The sequence below is a fragment of the Platalea leucorodia genome (genome assembly GCF_965183815.1).
Source record: "Platalea leucorodia genome assembly, chromosome: 9".
NCBI classification, from domain to species: domain Eukaryota; kingdom Metazoa; phylum Chordata; class Aves; order Pelecaniformes; family Threskiornithidae; genus Platalea; species Platalea leucorodia.
Window position 1 is genome coordinate 17,660,050 of NC_138831.1, and position 17,184 is coordinate 17,677,233.

A 17,184-nucleotide genomic window follows, 5' to 3' on the forward strand; every position below is an offset into this window, starting at 1 on the left:
ACGCCCCGCTTGCCCCGAGCCACGCCGAGCCCTGCCCCAGCACCCACTGCCCTCGCCCTATCGCCCACCCCGATTTCCTGGTGTGGGGCCTTTCATGTCCCCCTTGTGCCAAGCCGTGTCCCACGTCCCCCCTCCCTGGGCCAGCAGAGACACCCCCCCCCAGGCCCTTTGCACATTTTCACCTTTTCCTCCTCGTTTTCGGCCCCGGGAAAGCCGCCGAGCGCTGCCAGGCTGGGCCCAAGCCCCCTCCGTCCCCCCGCTCGCTGTGCATAGTGCTTCTCACCCCTTCGTGGGAGACAGGGCAGAGGAGCGGGGCTCAATGCTCGCTGCCCCCCCGGCCCCTGCAGAGCCCGGGGGGTCCGGCGGGGGCTGAGGGCAAGTAACAGGACCCAGGTATTTGAGCCCAACCAAGTTTTTAAGAGTAGATTTTTTCCGTGAGCAAGAGCGTGATTTTTTTTTTTTTTTAATTTATGTAAATAAAGTGGTCTTGGTTTTGTTTGTTTTTGTTTTTTAAATGGACTCTGCCACAGCTCCTGTCCATCCGAACCTGAGGGAAGGGGGCAGACCCTCGCAGAGGGCAGAGCCACAGCACGATATGGGGGCCAGCAGGGGTGGGGGGGCCACGCGACACCCCCCACTCGTGCCCTGCCGGCCCCAGGAGGGTGGTCGCATGAAGGACGTGGGACGCAGCTCCGGCGGCTCCGGGGCCAGGGGGCTAGGAGCTGTCGGGGGCTTCGGGGCTGGGGGCTGCAGCCCTCCGCTTCAGGGGGATGATGCAGATGCTGTTTTTGGCTTCTTTGACTCTCCACCACCGGCCGAGCCTATAGATGAGAGAGATGGGGGTCACCCTCGGCCGGGCCGCAGCGGAGAGGGGGCTGCCCCTGGGCAGTGGCAGGGAGTGGGGACGGTACCGGTGCTCCTGTCCAAGGCCGGCCACCAGGAAGTCGCCGCCTGCGGAGAACTTGAGGCTGTTGACAAAACCCACCTGGAGGGGACAGGGCAGGGTGAGGGGCTCCCGCAGTCTCCTCCTGCCGCCCAGGGAGGGGAGCCCCCACCAAGAGACGCCCCCAGCCCAGCTCCAGCATCCCCAACCTCCCCATCCGTACCAAGGGGATGTCGCAGAGGGGCTCCAGCTTCCGAAATCCCTCACCACACTTCCAGAGCTTCACGCTGGCACTGTGGGAGCCTGGGGCAGAGAGAGGAGACTCCTGCTATGCATCCTGACCCAGGGAAGGGAGCAGGACAGCCCCCCCAAACCCCTGCTCCAAAGCGGCTGCCACACACCTGTAGCCAGGAGGTCACTGTTGCGCAGAGCGGCCACTGCGGAGATCCAGTACGGCTGCTGCAGGCCCTGGGAGTCCTGCATGCCGTGCGCCTGCCGGGCCAGCGCCAGTGGCTTCTTCTTCGTCAGCCCCCACAGGGCTACGGACCTGCCAGGGCGGGGAGGGGTGAGGGGGCTGCGGGGGGCACCGCCTGCCCACCCCGGGCACCAGCCAGCCCCGCGCTCACCCGTCATCAGCGCCCGACACCATGTGCTCCTCGTTGATCAGCTGGATACAGTCGATGGAGCCCCTACGGAGAGAACAGGCAACTACCAGCAGTTCCGAGCGTGCTTTGGGATTCCATTTAGGAAGCAAGGGCTCACCAGGGCGTCAGTGTCCCCAGAGCGCCAGCAGGCTCCTGGTGACACTTGGCACCCTCACACCGCTGCCCCAGCTGGACCCGCCTGCCCGCAGGCCCCTCTCCTGCCCCAGACCTACTGGTGCCCGTAAAACACAAGCTGTGACTCCTCGGGGATCTTCCAGAGCCGCACGGTGCCGTCCCGTCCCCCCGCCGTCACACAGCAGTCCCGGCTCAGGCTGTCCAGCCCTGTGATGACGTCCTGGTGCCCGAAACTGGAGGGAGAGGTGGCAAAGAGCTGCGGCGGGCACGGCCCTCCGCCACAGCGCCTGCCCCCGGCGAGGGGGGTCAGCGGGGTGTCCCCTCCCACGTCTTACAGGGTCTCCATGTATGCATTCTCCGCCACGTTCCAGACCTTGACGCAGCGGTCACGGGAGGCGCTGTACAGCTGGTACGTGTCTTTCCGGAAGGACAGGCCCTGCGGATGGACAGACAGATGTCCGTCTGGGGGGGCAGCGGTGAGGGGCACCAGGGAGGATGGCGCTGCCTGGCCCCACAGGCGTCACAGCTGATGCCCCTGACTCACCGAGACGGCATTGCGGTGCCCGGTGAAGATGTGCAGGCGCTTGCAGCTGGCTGCATCCCAGATCACGATCATCTTGTTCCTGTCTCCCGTAGCCTGGCAGAACACAGGGGATACCCGAGACCTACTCCTCGGGGACCTGCGGCCCGTGCCAGCCTCTGCTCCCACCCCATGTGCTTTGGGGGGTCCCAGGGACCCATTCTTGACTCCGGTGGAGGCAGGGGCTGCTTTAACCCAGCAAAGTATACCTGGGCATGAGATACGGCTCCCCAGGACCCCGGGAGGAGATGCACTCCCCACCACCACCTCTCTGCCCCACATGGCAGCGCCAGCATCCCTCTCCCGTACCAGGTACTTGCCATCCGATGAGATGGCCATGCAGAGGACATGCGACGCGTGCCCCATGTGCCGCTCCCCAGTGCCCTTCTTCCCCCCAGGCACAACGCAGAGCCTCTTCCCGCTCTCCACCTCCCCTACGGGAAAGGCACCACCGTCACCCCCTGGGAGCCTCCCACCGCTCCGGAAAGCATCAGTGAGCCTCCCACAGAGCCCAAAACGATGCATGTGCACATCCCCAGAGGGGCCAGGGGCCAAGCCACCTCCACAGGCACCCACGGTCCTGCTGCTGCAGGGTCCCCGCAGGGTTCAGGCTGGGGGAACAGCCCGTCGTGGCCCCAGGGGAACACTTGCATTTGATGAGGGAGCCGTCCTTGGAAGCAGAAAAGATGAACCTGTCATCCGGAGAGATGACCAGGCAGGTGATGGGCAGCTGGTGCGCCCGCAGCATGCGGATGCTGGCTGGATCCAGAGGCTGCACCTGCAGGGAGAGCGGGATGTGAGCTGGGCTGCCCCCGTCCCTTCCCCAGGCTTGGGAGCACCCGAGCACAGCACCCTTCCTTCTCCAGGGCGCCAGCAGCCGGCACGCCGGGCGGGAGAAGGGCTGTGGTCCCATAGCTGGCATGGCAAGTCGGGGTACCAGCTGTGGCCATGCCTGAGTGTCCCCAAAGCCGGCACTTACAGTCCGGCAGCCCCCCAGCACTGGGCACTTACGTCTTTGGCGATGAGGCGCTGCAGCCGGCCCTTCGGCTCGAGCTGGGGAAGAAGCAGGAGGCTCAGCAGAGGCAGCCCCAGCCCCGCGGGAGGGGGACAGAGCCCGCCGGCGCCACCGGGACCAAGGGGACGCGCCCCGCTCCCTGCTCACCACGTCCTCCTTCAGCCGGTCACCGATGAGATCTGCGGGCGTCTCTTCCTCCTCTGCCGCCGCCCGCTCCTCCTCTGCGGTGGACACGGGGCATGAGGGCCAGGCTCAGCACCGGGGGCTGCCCGCCTCTCTGCCCCGCCGGGGCACCGGCGCCAGGGGCCAGGTGGGGCTCACCGTACTGGCGGAGCTGCTCCAGGTACAGCTTGGCCATGCGCAGCTTCTTCTCCTGCGGCATCTCCTCTACCTCCTCCTCCGCCGCCGCCCCAACAACGGGCTGCGGGGACAGGCGTGAGCACCGCCACCGGCACCCCCACCGGTACCGCCATCCCCCCCGGCGCAGCCCTTACCTCTCCGGCTTGGAGTCGCTGGACACCTCCTTGCCGCCACCCGCGGCCTCCCCTCGGCGCCCGGGACCTGCGGGAAGGGGACAGGCGCGGCAACACCCGCCGGAGCGACCCCGCCGGGGCAGTGCCTCTCGCCCCCCTCCCTCTCCCCGGCCCAGCCCTCACCGCCGCCCACGGCCGCCGCCGCCCCGGCACCCCCCACTCACCGAGACGGTGTGGCGGTGATGGCGTACCCAAATCATCATCAGCTTGTTCTGCCCCTCAGGGCCTCTGGTCCCATCGCACGTCCTTTGGGGGGTCCCAGGGACCCGTCCTTGGCTGTGCCGCGGCCGTGGCTCTGCCTGGGGCGGGTGCCGGGGGGCCTGTCCCGGCGATGCTCTCAAGAGCTAAAATCTGCTCTTGTGCTGAAACTTCATTTTGCGCTGCCCTTCCTGCTGGGGACGCCGCTGGAGCCAGAGCATCGGTGGCTTTGTAGCTCCCGGGCTCGGCCACATCAGCCCAAGGCAGCGCAGGCTCCTCCGATGGTGGGAGGCAGAAAATGTGATTTACCCCAGTGTGGCCCGGGGGAGGGAAGGCTTCAGCTTCAACTTCGGCTTCGGCTTCGGCTTCGGCTCTGGCTTGGGCTTCTCCTCCCCTCTGTTTCGCCGCCCAGCAGAGAAGCTGGTGCTTTGTGGCAAAGACGAAGCGCGTGGACAGGTCTTGCCCTGGACCGCTGGAAGGAGCGGCTGTCCTGCTGCTCTCCGGAGGACGCCGGCTCCTCGGGGGCTGAGGGCTCTTCTTTCCTGTTAGACGCTGGAAGAGCAGATACCCCGGCCTGCAGAGCGTCCTAGGGCTGGGGCTGCTGCTTTGTCTCTGCCCAAGCAGAGTCCTCGCTGGGGGCCGAGTGCCACCTCATCCACGCCCTCGGCAGCTGTAAGCTCAGCTGTTGTAGGTTGAACCCCGACTTCAGCCTTCCGCATTGCAGGATGAGGTCCGTCTGAGTCGCCAGGGAGGAGGCCATGGGGCTGGCATCTTTCTTTGCGCCCTGAAGGACTGCAGGCGCAAAGCAGCAGAGGTGAGGTGACAGCCCTCTGTCCCCTCCAGGCAGGGCACGTTGCAGCCCGTGATTCACAGGGCCAGGAGGGAGCCAGGGGGCAAGTGGCTCGGCTGGAGGCTGCTGGTCAGGAATAGCCCCCTCCAGAAACAGCCCCCCTCCCCACAGACCCGCTGGGAGCAGAGTCCCCCTCGCCCAGGGTGGGGGAGCTCCGTGCTGGGGTCCTGCCTCCTCCCCGCTGCCCTCACTCACCCTCTCTGATGTACGCCATCTCCTCACGCATATCCGCCTGCCGTCCCATGAGCCCTGGGGGGACGCAGCGTGTTGGGGACCCTGCTGCCTGTCAGGAACCCCGCTTGCCCATCGGGGACCCCGCCACCCAGCCCGCCTGGCTGCACAGCTCCCCGGGGAGGGCTGACCCCGGGGTGCAGCATCGGGGAGAGGATGGATGGGCCTGTTTCCAGCCCCACCTGCGCAGGCAGGGGTGAGAGGGGGTGAAGGGGTGCCCCACAGGTTCTGCCCCGGGACACGGGGACCCTGAGAGAGGAAGGGACCCCGGAGCTCATGGCTCACCGATGAACCTGACAGCCTCCTGCCGCAGGGGCTCCTGCGGGCTCCGCAGGTAAGGCTGGCTCTGGCGCAGGTAGTCCTTGGCCTTCCTCCTCTTCCTGGCCAGCTGGAGAGAGGAGAAGGGCGCAGGCTTGGCATAGAGCTGCCCCCCAGTTGGCCCGTCCCCCCACCCAGGGCTACCCTCCTTCCCCCCAGCACCACATTCCCAGCTTCCTGCCATGTGGCATCGGGGTTCAGAGGGAGCAGAGGGCTCCCCAGGGATGCTGGGGTGCCATCCTGGTGGCAGGGTCCCCTTTGGGGACCTTTGGGGACCCCAGGGGAGAGGACAGCAGGGAGCAGAGCCTGCTCCGGGAGGCTCCGTGCTGCTAGAGGGGCACAGCCCTCTGTCCCCCGCACTGGGCATGGGGCAGGGTTCGTCCAGGTCGGATCCCGGGGGCACTGGGGCTGCGCTTACCAGGCACTCGCTCATCCTCCATGCCTGCGCGATCTCGGCCAGCTGCGCCAGCTGCCTCCACTTCAGGAACTGGCCAGCGCTGCGGAGGGCTTCAAGGGAGGCCTGGTGAGCAGCAGAGAGATGCCACCACCGCCAGTCGGGTCACAGGACCCTGTGTCCCCCCTCTTGGCAGGGCTCAGAGCCTATCCCTGCCCATGCAGGAAAGACACAGCAGCGGGGGACTGATGCTGCCACCAGGTTCAGCACCCCAGGGTGCTGAAGGTAAGTGCAGCCACCCTCTCTGGCTGGAAGCCTGTTGGGGCTTCAAGCTTTTGGCCCCAGGATGCTGCGGAGCCATAACCCAGTCTCTGAGGCTGCAGGGACCGATGCCAGGGGCTGTGTGGAGGGAGCTGGGTGGGAAAGGGACCCACCTCCCCATCCATCCAGGTAGCAGGAGGTAAAAGACAGCAGTGGGCAGGGAGGTGGGCCCTGCCTGGTCCTAGGCACTCAGCAAGCTAAACCTCATGGTGACACACATTTGAAGGGTCCAGTGCCCTGCCCAAAGGACCGGTCAGGTTGGGATCCCACCTTAGCCACACTCTTGTCCTGGTCGTGCAGGTGAAAGAGCAGCGGCAGTACGCTGTCCCACACCTCCTTCTTCATCCTCTTCTTTTCGGCACCCACCACGAGCCCCATCGTGGTTTGGAAGAGACGGATGGAGAGCTCCCGCACGGTGCCTGACTCCTGGGGGAGGAGGGGAGGAGGACCTCAGCCCCAAGCCCATGGCGTGCAAGGGGCTGACATGGAGATGGATGTCCCCAAACCAGTGGCAGGCAACCCCGTTCCAAAAGGGAGTGAGCTGCGGCATGCAGGTCTGCTCAGGGGGGCTGGGGTCCCCGGGGCTGGGGTCCGGAGAGGGAGACCCTGCGGAGGGCTGGGGGATGCTGCCAGGGCAGGGTGCGCATTGGTGGGGCTCAGCACACCTGCTGCCCTCCTGCCACCACCGTCCCCACCGCGGCAGGGAGGCCGAGCCGGGGTGAGTCCATGCCAGGGGCTTGGGACGCAGCACGGAGTGACCGAGGGCAGCGATGGGGTCTGGGGGCTGTGGGGCCAAGCGTCCCCCTGCAGAGCACGGGGCTGCAGTGGGAGGCGTGAAGGGAGGTGTCGGGTGAAGGGGGCATGGAGCTGTCCCCCAGCCTTACGTTGTTGAAGAGTGGCTGGAGCTTGCCAGCTAGTGCCAGGGCGGTGAGGCTGGGCATCTTCCCCTCCAGCAGCTGGAGCACGTTGCTGAGCACGGACAGGGCCAGGGCGCTGGCATCGCTGTCAGCATCCTGCAGCTGCTCCATGATGTGTGGCAGCAGGACAAGGGTTCTCTTTGCCTGTGTGAGACATGCCACCTCCTTTTTGTAAAGCAGCGACCAATCGCAGGGGTGAAAACCCTCTCCGCCAACACTGGCCTCCCCGCTGGCTTCTCAGCAGGCAGCGTGGGTTACGAGGGCAAGGTCCCAGCAGACAGGGCTTACCGGCATGGCCATGGCAAGACCAGGGCGCAGAGGGGGAGGACAGGCAGCGCTGGCTCCTTGCCAGCCCTCGGCTGCCTCCTTCTCCACCAGACCCCTTGGGCAGGCTGGTGGGCGACCAGCACTGCCTGCAAAGCTGCCCAAGCTGCCAGCAGCCCCCACCACAGCCACTGCGTTTCACCCTGGGGCTCAGCACCCCCCGCTCAGGCTCTGCAGACCCCACGCTCAGGCTGGTCGCTCTGCTGCCAGCATCCCTGCCCGGACATGCTGGCAGAGGGAGCCCGGTCCCCTTGGCACTGCTGCCTCTCTCCTTGCACGGCACAGCCATGGGGCAGAGGGCCAGGGAGGCAGGACAGCTGGCTGCAGCCGGCACAGCTCCCGATGCCCAGAAAAGCCTAAGCTGCCGCATTACCCACTGCTCCAGCCTGGGCTGCTCTCCCGGCTGTCCCCTACTCACCGTGTCGGGCCTCTCGGTGAGCCTGAGGATGCCCCTGAGCACCAGGCTGGGCATCCCCAAGCATTGGCTCCGCAGATACATGGGGAAGATTTCCAGGGCACGGTCCAGCTCTTCACCGAGGTCGGTGCAGCCCAGCATCTGAAACACGTGCAGCGGAAGCTGGTGTGGTGCTGGCTCCAACCATCAGCTCAGGGCAAGGAGGCTGGGGCAAGACCAAACCCGGACAGAGGCGGCGGGGATTGCGGAGAGCCCCCGTGCCCCACACCACACCGCCCTGGTTGCTCGCCTGCTCCTCCATGGTACCAGCCGGAGCCCACCCACCGCCCCAGCTCCCCCCCCAGCGGTGGGCATGGGCGAGCCGAGCGTTGGAGGCAGTTTGGAGCAGTGCCACCTCGAGGCTCACCTCGACGAGGAAGACCATGGCGATCATCTCCCAGGTGGGGTCCTCCACACTGAGGAGCTCTGCCAGATGGCAGAAGATGGTGGAGCGCAGGGGTCTTGGGGTCTTCATCATCTCCCTGGCAGGGGGAAGGAGGCACGGTCAGGCCTGAGCCAGGCAGGCACATCTCTTTGGGGTTTGCACCAGTCTGGACATCACCACTCTGCAGCACTTTGAGCAACAGGGACCCTGCTGCCATCAGCCCCAAGGGTGGGGGTGGCATGGGGTGCCCAGTCCCCGAGGAGCAGGGAGAAGGGGCTCTCACCTGGCCACAATCCGCACTCCCATGAGGTGGGTCTGGGCGCTGAGCAGGGTGTCCCAGCCACCCTGCGCCTCAATGGCCAGCACCTGGCTCTCAAAGCCCATGCTGCAGAGCAGCATTCTCATGGACTGCACCGCAGACCTGCTCAAGAAGAAATGCTCAGCTCCCACTGGGAGCCCTGGCTTGGCTCCAGGTGGCTGGCAAGGATGAGAGGGCAGGGATGCAGCACCTGATGGGAGTGAGCAGATCCTGTTGGTGCTCCTTCCAGAAGATGTGCACCTCCTGCAGCATCAGCTCTGTGGTGAACGACACTTGGAAAAGCAGCACCAGGAAAAACTGGGGGAAAATCGCCTCCACCTGCTGCAGGCAGGTGGGCTGCAGGAGGATCTCGCCTATCGTCCTGGCTGCCTGCAGAAGACACCCAAACACCAAGATGTCCCTGCGCCCCTGGGGAGGTCAAGGCTTGGGGTGGGCAGGGAAGGGGAGCAGCGGCCCCGCACAGCTGAGAGCAGCCCCGGAGGTCAGCAACTCACAGCCAGGGAGCAGATGCGCGGGTGATCCTTAGGGGAGGTGGAGGTCTTGCGCAGCGACTGGTTCATCAGCATGCTGAGCAGCTCCTGCAGCACCTTCTTTGCAGCCTGGGGCTCGGACAGCATCGTCTTCCACATGGCCATGGCGACACTGCGGGAAACCAGGGCTCTGTCAGCGGGGACACCCCGGAGGATGGCCGGGCTGAAGTCCCTCAGGAGGGTCTTGGGGCCCCCCTCCCAGTGTGAGAGGAGCCCCAAAGAATGGTGGGCCCCGTACGGGGTGCACGTTGGGGAGCACTGCAGCAGGCTGGCCACCACTTCGCTGGGATGTTTGCCCATCAGCACCAGCAGGGCCCTGTCCAAGCTGTTGAGGGCTACCAGCGCCTTGATGGAGGGCAGGCTTCTGTAGATGGCCCACATGACGTTCAGCACCTGGAGGGCAGACATGGGTGGGAGTGGGGATGTCAGCAGGGCAAGCGTGGCCGTTTACCCAGCTCCCACTGGGAGGTGCTTCCGTTCCCGTTGCAGTACGCCGGCTTGAGACAGCATCAGTGCTGGCCAGGCGCAGAGCCGGGGGAGGAAAGGTCCCCCGCTGGGCTGGAGCATCGGCCATGCCACCCACGGGCTCCTCACCTGCCCTGCCTGGAAGGCAGGGTCTGCCACAAGGATGTCCACCATGTGGGCAGCCACACTGATGCTGTAGATGCTTGGGTCTCTGAAGCTCTCGATGGCCATGAGGATGATGTCTGCCTGGTCGGAGGGTCGGAGGTATTTCGTGAACATCTGTGAGATGAAGGAGAGGAGGGAAGATTTGTCACCCAGAGTGTCACCCAGAGCATCTCAGCTGTGCAGCGAGAGTGAGACGCAGAGTCAGGGTGCGCTGGGGAGGAGACCGACAGTGGGGGTCAGGGTCCCGTGGGGAACTGGAGCTCGCTGGGGGCCTTTGCCTAGCCCCTGCTCAGAAACAGCACGAGCTCCCATCATCCCCATGCATTGGGTGTCCCTTCACTCATGGCGACCCCCCTGGCCAGGGGCCGAAGGCACTTCTTACCAAGAAGATTTCGCTGGCACAGCCGTTTTGTGAAAGCTGCCAGGGCTGCTTCACTTGCCAGGCCTCCTGCAGCTGCCCTGTGTCATGCAGCCAGGGCCACCTGCCTGGGGAGGAGCAAAACCAGGGTTCTCAGAGCGAGGGTGCAGAGCTGGAGGTGCAGTCTGAGAGCATCGGGCTGAAAAGTCACTGGCAAAGAAAGAGGGCACCCAGACAGGTCTGGGGAGCAGAAACCAGGGAGGGTCCAGGGCTAGTGTGAGCAGGGGTGAGGGGAAATGGCTTTTCGGGCAGGCGGGTTGGATCAAGCTTTCTCTTGCCAAGGAGAGCGGCCCCTGGCTGCCCATGCCTCGGGGCACCCAGCCCGACACAGCTTCTCTTACTTCTCTGCTGCAGGACGAAGGTGTGCAGGTGATAGAGAGCTTCTGCAGCCTCGTGGCGGGTCCCCTGGTCCTTGCAGGTGCAGCAGAGGGTGAGGTGCCCCACCAGCTTCCCCAGCATCGCAAACCGATGTGTCTTGGAGCACTGATGTCTGACTGTGGCTTGTGCAAAGCAGGGGCAGAGCTGGGGGAAGAGAGGCAGCATGGGCACAAGGTGAGCCCCAGCTGCTCCCAGAGCAGCCAGGCAGCAGCCCAGAGCAGGGCAGCGCTGCCAGACGCAGGTTCCTGCCTGTGCCCGTGGCAGCCCTGCTCTGCCCTGGGAGAGAGCATGGACAGGACAGGGGCAGGGCAAAGACTCCTGCTCCTGACCTCCTGCTGACTGGGTGCCCAGCTTCCCCGGGAGGTGCTGGGGCTCAGGGCCACAGGGATGGGGGACTGGGGCTGCCCAGGCCAGGAGCTCCGTACCTGCAGCAGGGGGCAGGTGGTGATGAACTCGGCTAGCCTGGCAATCCGTGCCATGGCCCTCTCCTGCACTGCTGCCAGCTGGGAGTTGGTGAAGGACAGCAGGAGCTGGGAGGAGAAAAGCTGCTGATGTGCCAGGGAGGTGGCATGGCACAGCCCAGCCCAGCCCAGCCAGGCTTGCGCCGGGGCAGTGCCCAGGATGGGGCACGTGTCCTTCTTGCCCCTCGCGGCAACTTGCTGCGGCCAGGCAGGTCGCCGCATCGCACTCCTGCTGCTGCGTCTGCTGCTTTCCACTCACTCCCACCTAAAAAAGTGCCTGCGCCCCCCACCCGAGGACCCCAAGGCTTTGGGATGACCACCTGCCTGGGGACCTGCAGTGCGGGCTCTGGGATATGGCCTGTGGTGAAGCTGGAAGGGGAAAGCCCCAGGGCTGGGCTCCCCTTGCCAGGCAGGCAGGCAGGTCCATCTGGGAGGGAGTGTTGGGCAGGATGGGCAGTGGGCAAGGCTGCAGGGGTGAGGCGGGCTGGGGCAGGAGGAGAAGGGTCTCTGGCAGCAGCCAGGAGGCAGCGGGCTGGGTGGGGGCACGGCAGGGAAGGAGGGATGTTCCCTGCCCCCCTCCTTGCACCAGGCACTGGGCAGGGGGCACTGCTCAACCCGGGGGTCACTGCCCGTGGCGACCCTGTGCCAAGGCCCGACCTGCAAGATCTTCTGCAGCTCCAGGATGCCGAGAGGGCCGGCGCTGCGTACCAGTGCCTGCAGCATGCTGTCCATCGCAGCCAGGGTCTGTGAGGCGGACAGAGTCTTGGGGGCAGCCCTGGAAGCCTCGGGGTGGGGGTGGGGGGGGTGTCTGTGGCCCTGCGGTGCCCAGGAAGGGGCCTCGGGGTGGGGGAGGTCCCTGTGTTTCACCCTGTGGCGTACCTGGGAGTAGAGGAAAGCCGTGGGTCCCTGGCTGTCCTGCGGAGGCAGGTGGAAGATGCTGCAGAAGCAGATTTGGAGGAGGCTGCTGCTCTTCTCCTGCAGAAGCAGCCCCGCTTGGCTGTGGGGACAGAGAATTGCTCTTCAGATCCAGCAAGGAGGAAGCAGACCCCGGGGTTGGAGACCTGGGCTGATCCCCACACTGCAGGGGACATCTCAACCCCCCCATGACGCTGACACTCGCCTTTAGGGGGAAAACCCTGTGGCACCCCCTGCCCTGCTGTCTGCCTCCCTCGTGGACCCAGGGCTGGGGAAGCCCCCGACCTGGGATTGCCCAGCACCGGGAAGGCCAAGCTGGGGGCTGGGGCAGCTACCTCATGGAGCTGATGGCCAGCATGGCTTGCTGCCGCACCGCAGTGTCCAGGTGGTCAGCGGGCTCCTCTTGCAGCAGCACCTGTGGAGCACAGCAGGGTGGGACGGATCGGGATGGGCAGTCTCCCTTGGCCAGCAAGAGCCTGCGGGGCTGGCAGAGCCCAGGTGCCCCCATCTTGGCACCCCCTCCCCACCCAGCACCCAGCGGTCCCAAGCCCTGTGGTGGGAAGGGCTGTGCCCATTACAGAGCCACAGGCTGGCCGAGAGACCTGCAAATGTCATCGGGTCCAAGCCTGGGCTCCAGCCGGGCCACCCAGGTGGCGTTGGAGCATCTACAAGGACGGAGACCCGGAGCAGTGCTCATCCACACCCCGCTGCCTGGCCGAGCCCTCTCCTGCCCCCAGGGCCATGCCACTGCACACTGCCCCTGCCTCAGCCTGGCTGGCAGCCCCTCACCTCAATGGTCTCCGCCACCTCCAGCTGGCAGAAGTAAAGCATGTCCCACATGGTGGAGTCCACTCTGGTAGTGCTGCAGATGGTGTGGACGGAGGCCAGAAACTGCAGCTTCTGGTCCTCTTGCTGCCAGCCGGGGAGGGGACAGATGGACAGACAGTGTCAGGGGGGAGAGAGAGAGCTGCGGGGAGGCCAGCACAGCCCCCAGCACCTTGTGAGCACGGGATGGGGTCAGAAAGATCGGCCAGGAGACAGGGGCGCCGCCTCGTAGAACTGGCCAAGGTTACCTTTGGTCTGCTCCGGAGGAAGGCTCGGATGATGCCCAGGGTATACGCTTCCTCCCTGGGCAGAGCCAAGGCAGAGTGGCATGAATCTGGCAGAGAGAGAGCAGGCAGGGCTGGGGGGCAGGCAGGGGGGAACACTCGAGCCCTCTGCCCAGCTCCCGGTGATGTCACCAGCCCTGGCTCAAGGCTGGGATGCTGGTGTCCCCTGTGTGCCCCAGGGGCAAAGGTGCGATGCTGGAGGGCCGCACGGGGAGGGGGCCCTGGCTTGCCCAGGTGAGGGACACGCTGGCACTGCGGGGCAGGGAGAGTCCCTGTCCCGGGATGCCATGAGAGGGCTGGCTCCCTGGCCACTGTGCCGTGGGAGCCCCGATGCCAGCCCGCCTGGGGGATGGGAGCCTGGGACAGGGCAGAGCAGGGTGGGCAGCCCCCTGCCTGCAGCGCCCACACACTCACCTGCCTGCAGCGGCTCAAGCTTACACATCTCACTGGGCTTTGGCCTGGAGCTGGGAGCTGGGGCAGCTCTGTCCTCCTCGGCCCGCCTAGGGTGGTCGGGGGGTCTCCCCGCCATCCTGCGGAAGGAAGGGAGGGAGGCAAGGGGTGAGAAGGACCCTGCGCCCCCTGGGGCTGCCCTGCCGGGGCAGTGGCGCAGAGGTGGCCGTGCTTGGGGGGCTCCTTGCTCCCACCCTGACCCAACACCGACACTGTAGGGGCAGGGCTGGGTGACACAGGGTGTCACAAAGGGCCCCAACGTCACCCCCCCCAGGGGGGCACCCCCGAAGTGCCCCCGTTCCCCCCCTCCGCAGGAGCCCTCCTTGCCCCAGGGGGACGGGACTGACTCCCTCTTCCTCCTCCTCCTCCTCCTGCTGTGGGGCTGGCGTTCATCTCTGCCGGAGGCATCCCCCTTGTGGCAGGGACCCCTCTGTCCCCGTCCCCTCGCTCCCGGGGCCTGCTGCCACCCCCACCTGCGGCCGGGCTGAGCGGGGGCGCAGCCCCCAGCCCCTCAGGCACACCGAGGCTTTTCCTTCTTCCACACGAGGCCCGGGACGAGGCCCGCGGGGGGTCGCTCCTCTCTCCCCAAAGCCGCGGGCACACAGGCAAGCCCGACGCCCTCCCGCAACTGCTGGGGATGTCGCGGTCCCCCGGTTACGGTTGCCATGGTGCGTGGCAGGGTTCCACCAGCCCCCGGTTGGCCGCGGGGGGGGCGGGGGGAGGGCAGAACCCCCCCGCTCCCCTCGCCGGGGCCCACGGCCCCAGCCCGGCCGTACGAGGGCAAGCGGGGTCCCGGCCCCGGGCGCTGAGGGGCGGCGGTGCCCCGAGGGCGGTGTGGCCGGGGAGGAGGCGGTGTGGGCTGAGAGGGGCCGGTGCGTGGGGACGGGAGGCGGCGGCAGGGCCCGCTCGGCCCCCGCCGCAGCGCGGAGCCCGCATCGGGCCCCCCGCCGCAGGGCGCATGCGCAGAGCGGGCGGGGAGCGGGGCCGCGGCCTCCGGCCGCCAGGGGGCGCGGTTCGGGCGCCGAGATGTGGCGGCGGCGGAAGTGAGCGCTGGGCGGCGGAAGTGGCGGCGGCGGCGGCGGCGGCGGGGCCGGCAGGTCGGTACGGGCGGGACGGGGCCGGGGGGAGAGGGAAGGGGAAAAGGGGAAGGGGAGAGGGGTGCGGTGATGGGTCAGTGCTGGGGTCAATGGTGGGGTCAGTGGTAAGTCAGTGATGGGTCAGTTTTGGGGTCCGTGATGAGTCAGTGGTGGGGTCAGTGATGGCTCAGTTTTGGCGTCAATGATGGGATCAGTGATGGGATCAAAGATGGGTCAATTTTGCGGTTAGTGATGGGTCATTGATGGCTCAGTTTTGGGGTCAGTGATGGGATCAATGATGGCTCAGTTTTGGGGTCAGTGATGGGGTCGATGGGGTCAGTGATGGGCCCAATGGGTCAGTTTTGTGGTCAGTGATGGGTCAGTTTTGGGGTCAATGATGGGGTCATTGATGGCTCAGTTTTGGGGTCCGTGATGGGGTCAGTGATGGGGTGGGTGCTGTGTGTCTGGGAGGTGCAGCCATGGGGTGGGGGCAGTGATCAGCTGGGTGCTGCTGTTCAGGTTTGTGCACCATGTGTGGTGCAGTGTGGTTTGGAGTGATGGGGGGTGCAGGCAGGGTGGGGTGGCCTGTGTGGAGGTGCAGTCTGGTTTGGGTCCCGTGTGGGGCCCTGTACAGACGTGTCATTCACACCGGGAAGGCAGAACCAGGCGCTGTGGTTGGCCACGGGCCTGGGCTGCTTCCTGCCGCTCTGCTGCGCAGGCACGGAGGGCGCGGGAACCGGCAGCAGCAGGCAGGGTGAGTGAGAGCAGGGTGAACAGGGACAGGGTGAGTGCAGGCAGGGTGGGCAGCCCTGCACCCCTGGGCAGGGGCTGGAGAGGGGCGGGCATGGGGAGGGAACTGGGCAGCGGGGTGGGTGAAGCTTGGCAGGGCATCACAGACAGAAGTAGGCAGGAGGGCAGGCGGGGGGGGGGGCTTCCCCTGGCACTCGCCCCCCCCCCCCCCCCCCCCGCCCCGAGTGGAGAAAGGTGCTGGTGGGGTCCCGGTGTGGGTTTGCTGGGAAGGAAAAGCATCACCCACCTAGGGGTGCCGGTGGGCCCTTGGGGTGCTGCCTGGCCTCCAAAGCAGGGAGTGCAGGCTGGGCTGGGAGCCAGGGGTCTTGGAAGTGGGGGGGTGACTTTGAGGGGCACCCTGAGGGCACAGGGAGCAGAGCCAGGCCCTCCCCACCCCCCAGAGGGGGAAGTGGGGCAGTTTGCTCAACCTCAGCTGATAAGCCAGCGTGGCGGTTCCTCCTCCTTCGCAAGGGGAACATCCGCTGGGCTGGGAGAGGGGTCCCTGCCGCTCACTGGTTGCCCCCTGAGCCCCCACACCGGCATGGCATGGCTAAGGTCTGCTCAGCTCCATGGCCCGGCAGCCTTCTCTCGCCAGCCAGGCACACGTGTGATGAGCTGGCCGGTCTCAGGCAGGTGCCCAGATGGCAGGAGCTGGTGGCAGGGCTGGGGAGGCGTCAGGGCCAGCCCTGGGCCTCCTGCCCCTGCCCCTCCACTGGCTCAGCGGTGCCAGACCTGCCCACAGGTCTCATGGCACAGGTGCCTGGAGCCGGCACCACGCACCGCTTCCCCGCCACAGTGCTGTTGTTCGACCTCAGACCCGCCACTAACCCCCGCAAACCCATCTGGCCGTGCCGCTGGGGAGCTGCGCCGGGGCCGGGGCTGGGCTGGGGTGAGCACACGTGGTCTGTCCCCTGCCACCTCTGAGCTGTGGCCTGCTTGGTCTCCCGTCAGTGAGAAGAATGGGCTCTGTGTCGGAAGAGCTCAGCCTGGTCCCCCTGCACCAGAGGCCGGAGCTGCTGGAGGCCTGCACCAAGCTGCTGGGCGAGGAGTGGGGGAAGAGCCGGGCGTCGCGGCTCCACACGCTCCAGCGCTCCTCAGACACCTTCCCTGCCAGCCTGCTGCTGCTGCGGAGCCGGGGCCCCGCTGCAGCCCCCGCCGCCCGGTTGGGTGCCTGCCAGCTCGTGGGCCATGTCCGTCTTTCCCGTGTGGTCGGCCGTCCCCACGACCTCTTCGTGGAGAGTGTGGTGGTTGCACGGGCGCTGCGGGGCCAGGGCTACGGGCGGCGGCTGATGGAGGCCACTGAGCGGTGGGCCCGTGCCCGGGGCTTCATCTGCCTGCACCTCACCACCCACGACAAGCAGCATTTCTACGCCCACCTGGGCTTCGTCCTGGGCGAGCCGGTGCAGAGCGTGCCCTTCCTCAGCCCCGCCATACCTGCCATGGTGCTGCGTCTCTTCTCCGCCCCTCCTGGCGCTGCCACCACCACCACCACCAGGCCAAGGGTGCCCTCCGCCCCCCCGCCTCCCCTCCCGCCCCCCGCCGCCCCCCCGCCCCCCCCCCCCGCCAACCGTGGTCTGGGCAAGGGGAGTCCTGGCCGAGAGCAGTGGGCAGAGCCTCCTGGAGACCCCCCACCGCGACGCCAAAGGGCTGCCCATCTTCTGGATGAAGAAGGACATCTGAGGGGCCAGGGCCCCAAACCAGTGATTAAAAGCGAGTGCGGGCAGGGGCTCCCTGCCCCGGCGCTGCCTGACTGCCTGCCGTTCTTCGGGGCTGGCACCAGCTCCCCCAGCGTCCCCACTTTGCCCTGGCCCCACTGCCAGGGTGAGGTGCTCCCCACACCTGCCCTGTCCGGGCACGCTGGCTCCATTCCTGCCCGACCTCCGGCTTGCCTGGCCGGAGCCCTGAGACCACCAACGCGGTAGGGAGC

General features: G+C 66.8%; 2 protein-coding genes across 2 annotated transcripts; one reads left to right on the plus strand and one right to left on the minus strand.

Annotated features, from left to right (window-relative positions):
• Nucleotides 1-643: 643 nt before the first annotated feature.
• On the minus strand, nt 644-12,673 carry LOC309594881 (U3 small nucleolar RNA-interacting protein 2-like; the record flags this gene model as incomplete). The annotated part of the gene is made up of 21 exons (XM_082321283.1): nt 644-821; nt 912-985; nt 1,107-1,186; nt 1,285-1,430; nt 1,510-1,608; nt 1,761-1,895; nt 1,998-2,098; nt 2,207-2,299; nt 2,552-2,676; nt 2,888-3,020; nt 3,254-3,295; nt 3,405-3,478; nt 3,579-3,678; nt 4,298-4,530; nt 5,355-5,457; nt 7,762-7,899; nt 8,165-8,223; nt 9,328-9,424; nt 9,626-9,775; nt 10,883-10,960; nt 12,623-12,673. The coding sequence occupies 21 exons, from the start codon at nt 12,671-12,673 to the stop codon at nt 716-718; spliced, it is 2,217 nt and encodes a 738-aa protein (XP_082177409.1). The 3' UTR covers nt 644-715.
• Nucleotides 12,674-14,455: 1,782 nt separating this feature from the next.
• Nucleotides 14,456-17,060, plus strand: NAA80 (N-alpha-acetyltransferase 80, NatH catalytic subunit). Its single transcript, XM_082322757.1, is given in 3 exon segments — nt 14,456-14,489; nt 16,209-16,822; nt 16,824-17,060. Coding segments are annotated over 2 exon segments (720 nt in total). The 5' UTR covers nt 14,456-14,489; nt 16,209-16,216; the 3' UTR covers nt 16,938-17,060.
• The last annotated feature ends 124 nt before the right edge of the window (nt 17,061-17,184 follow it).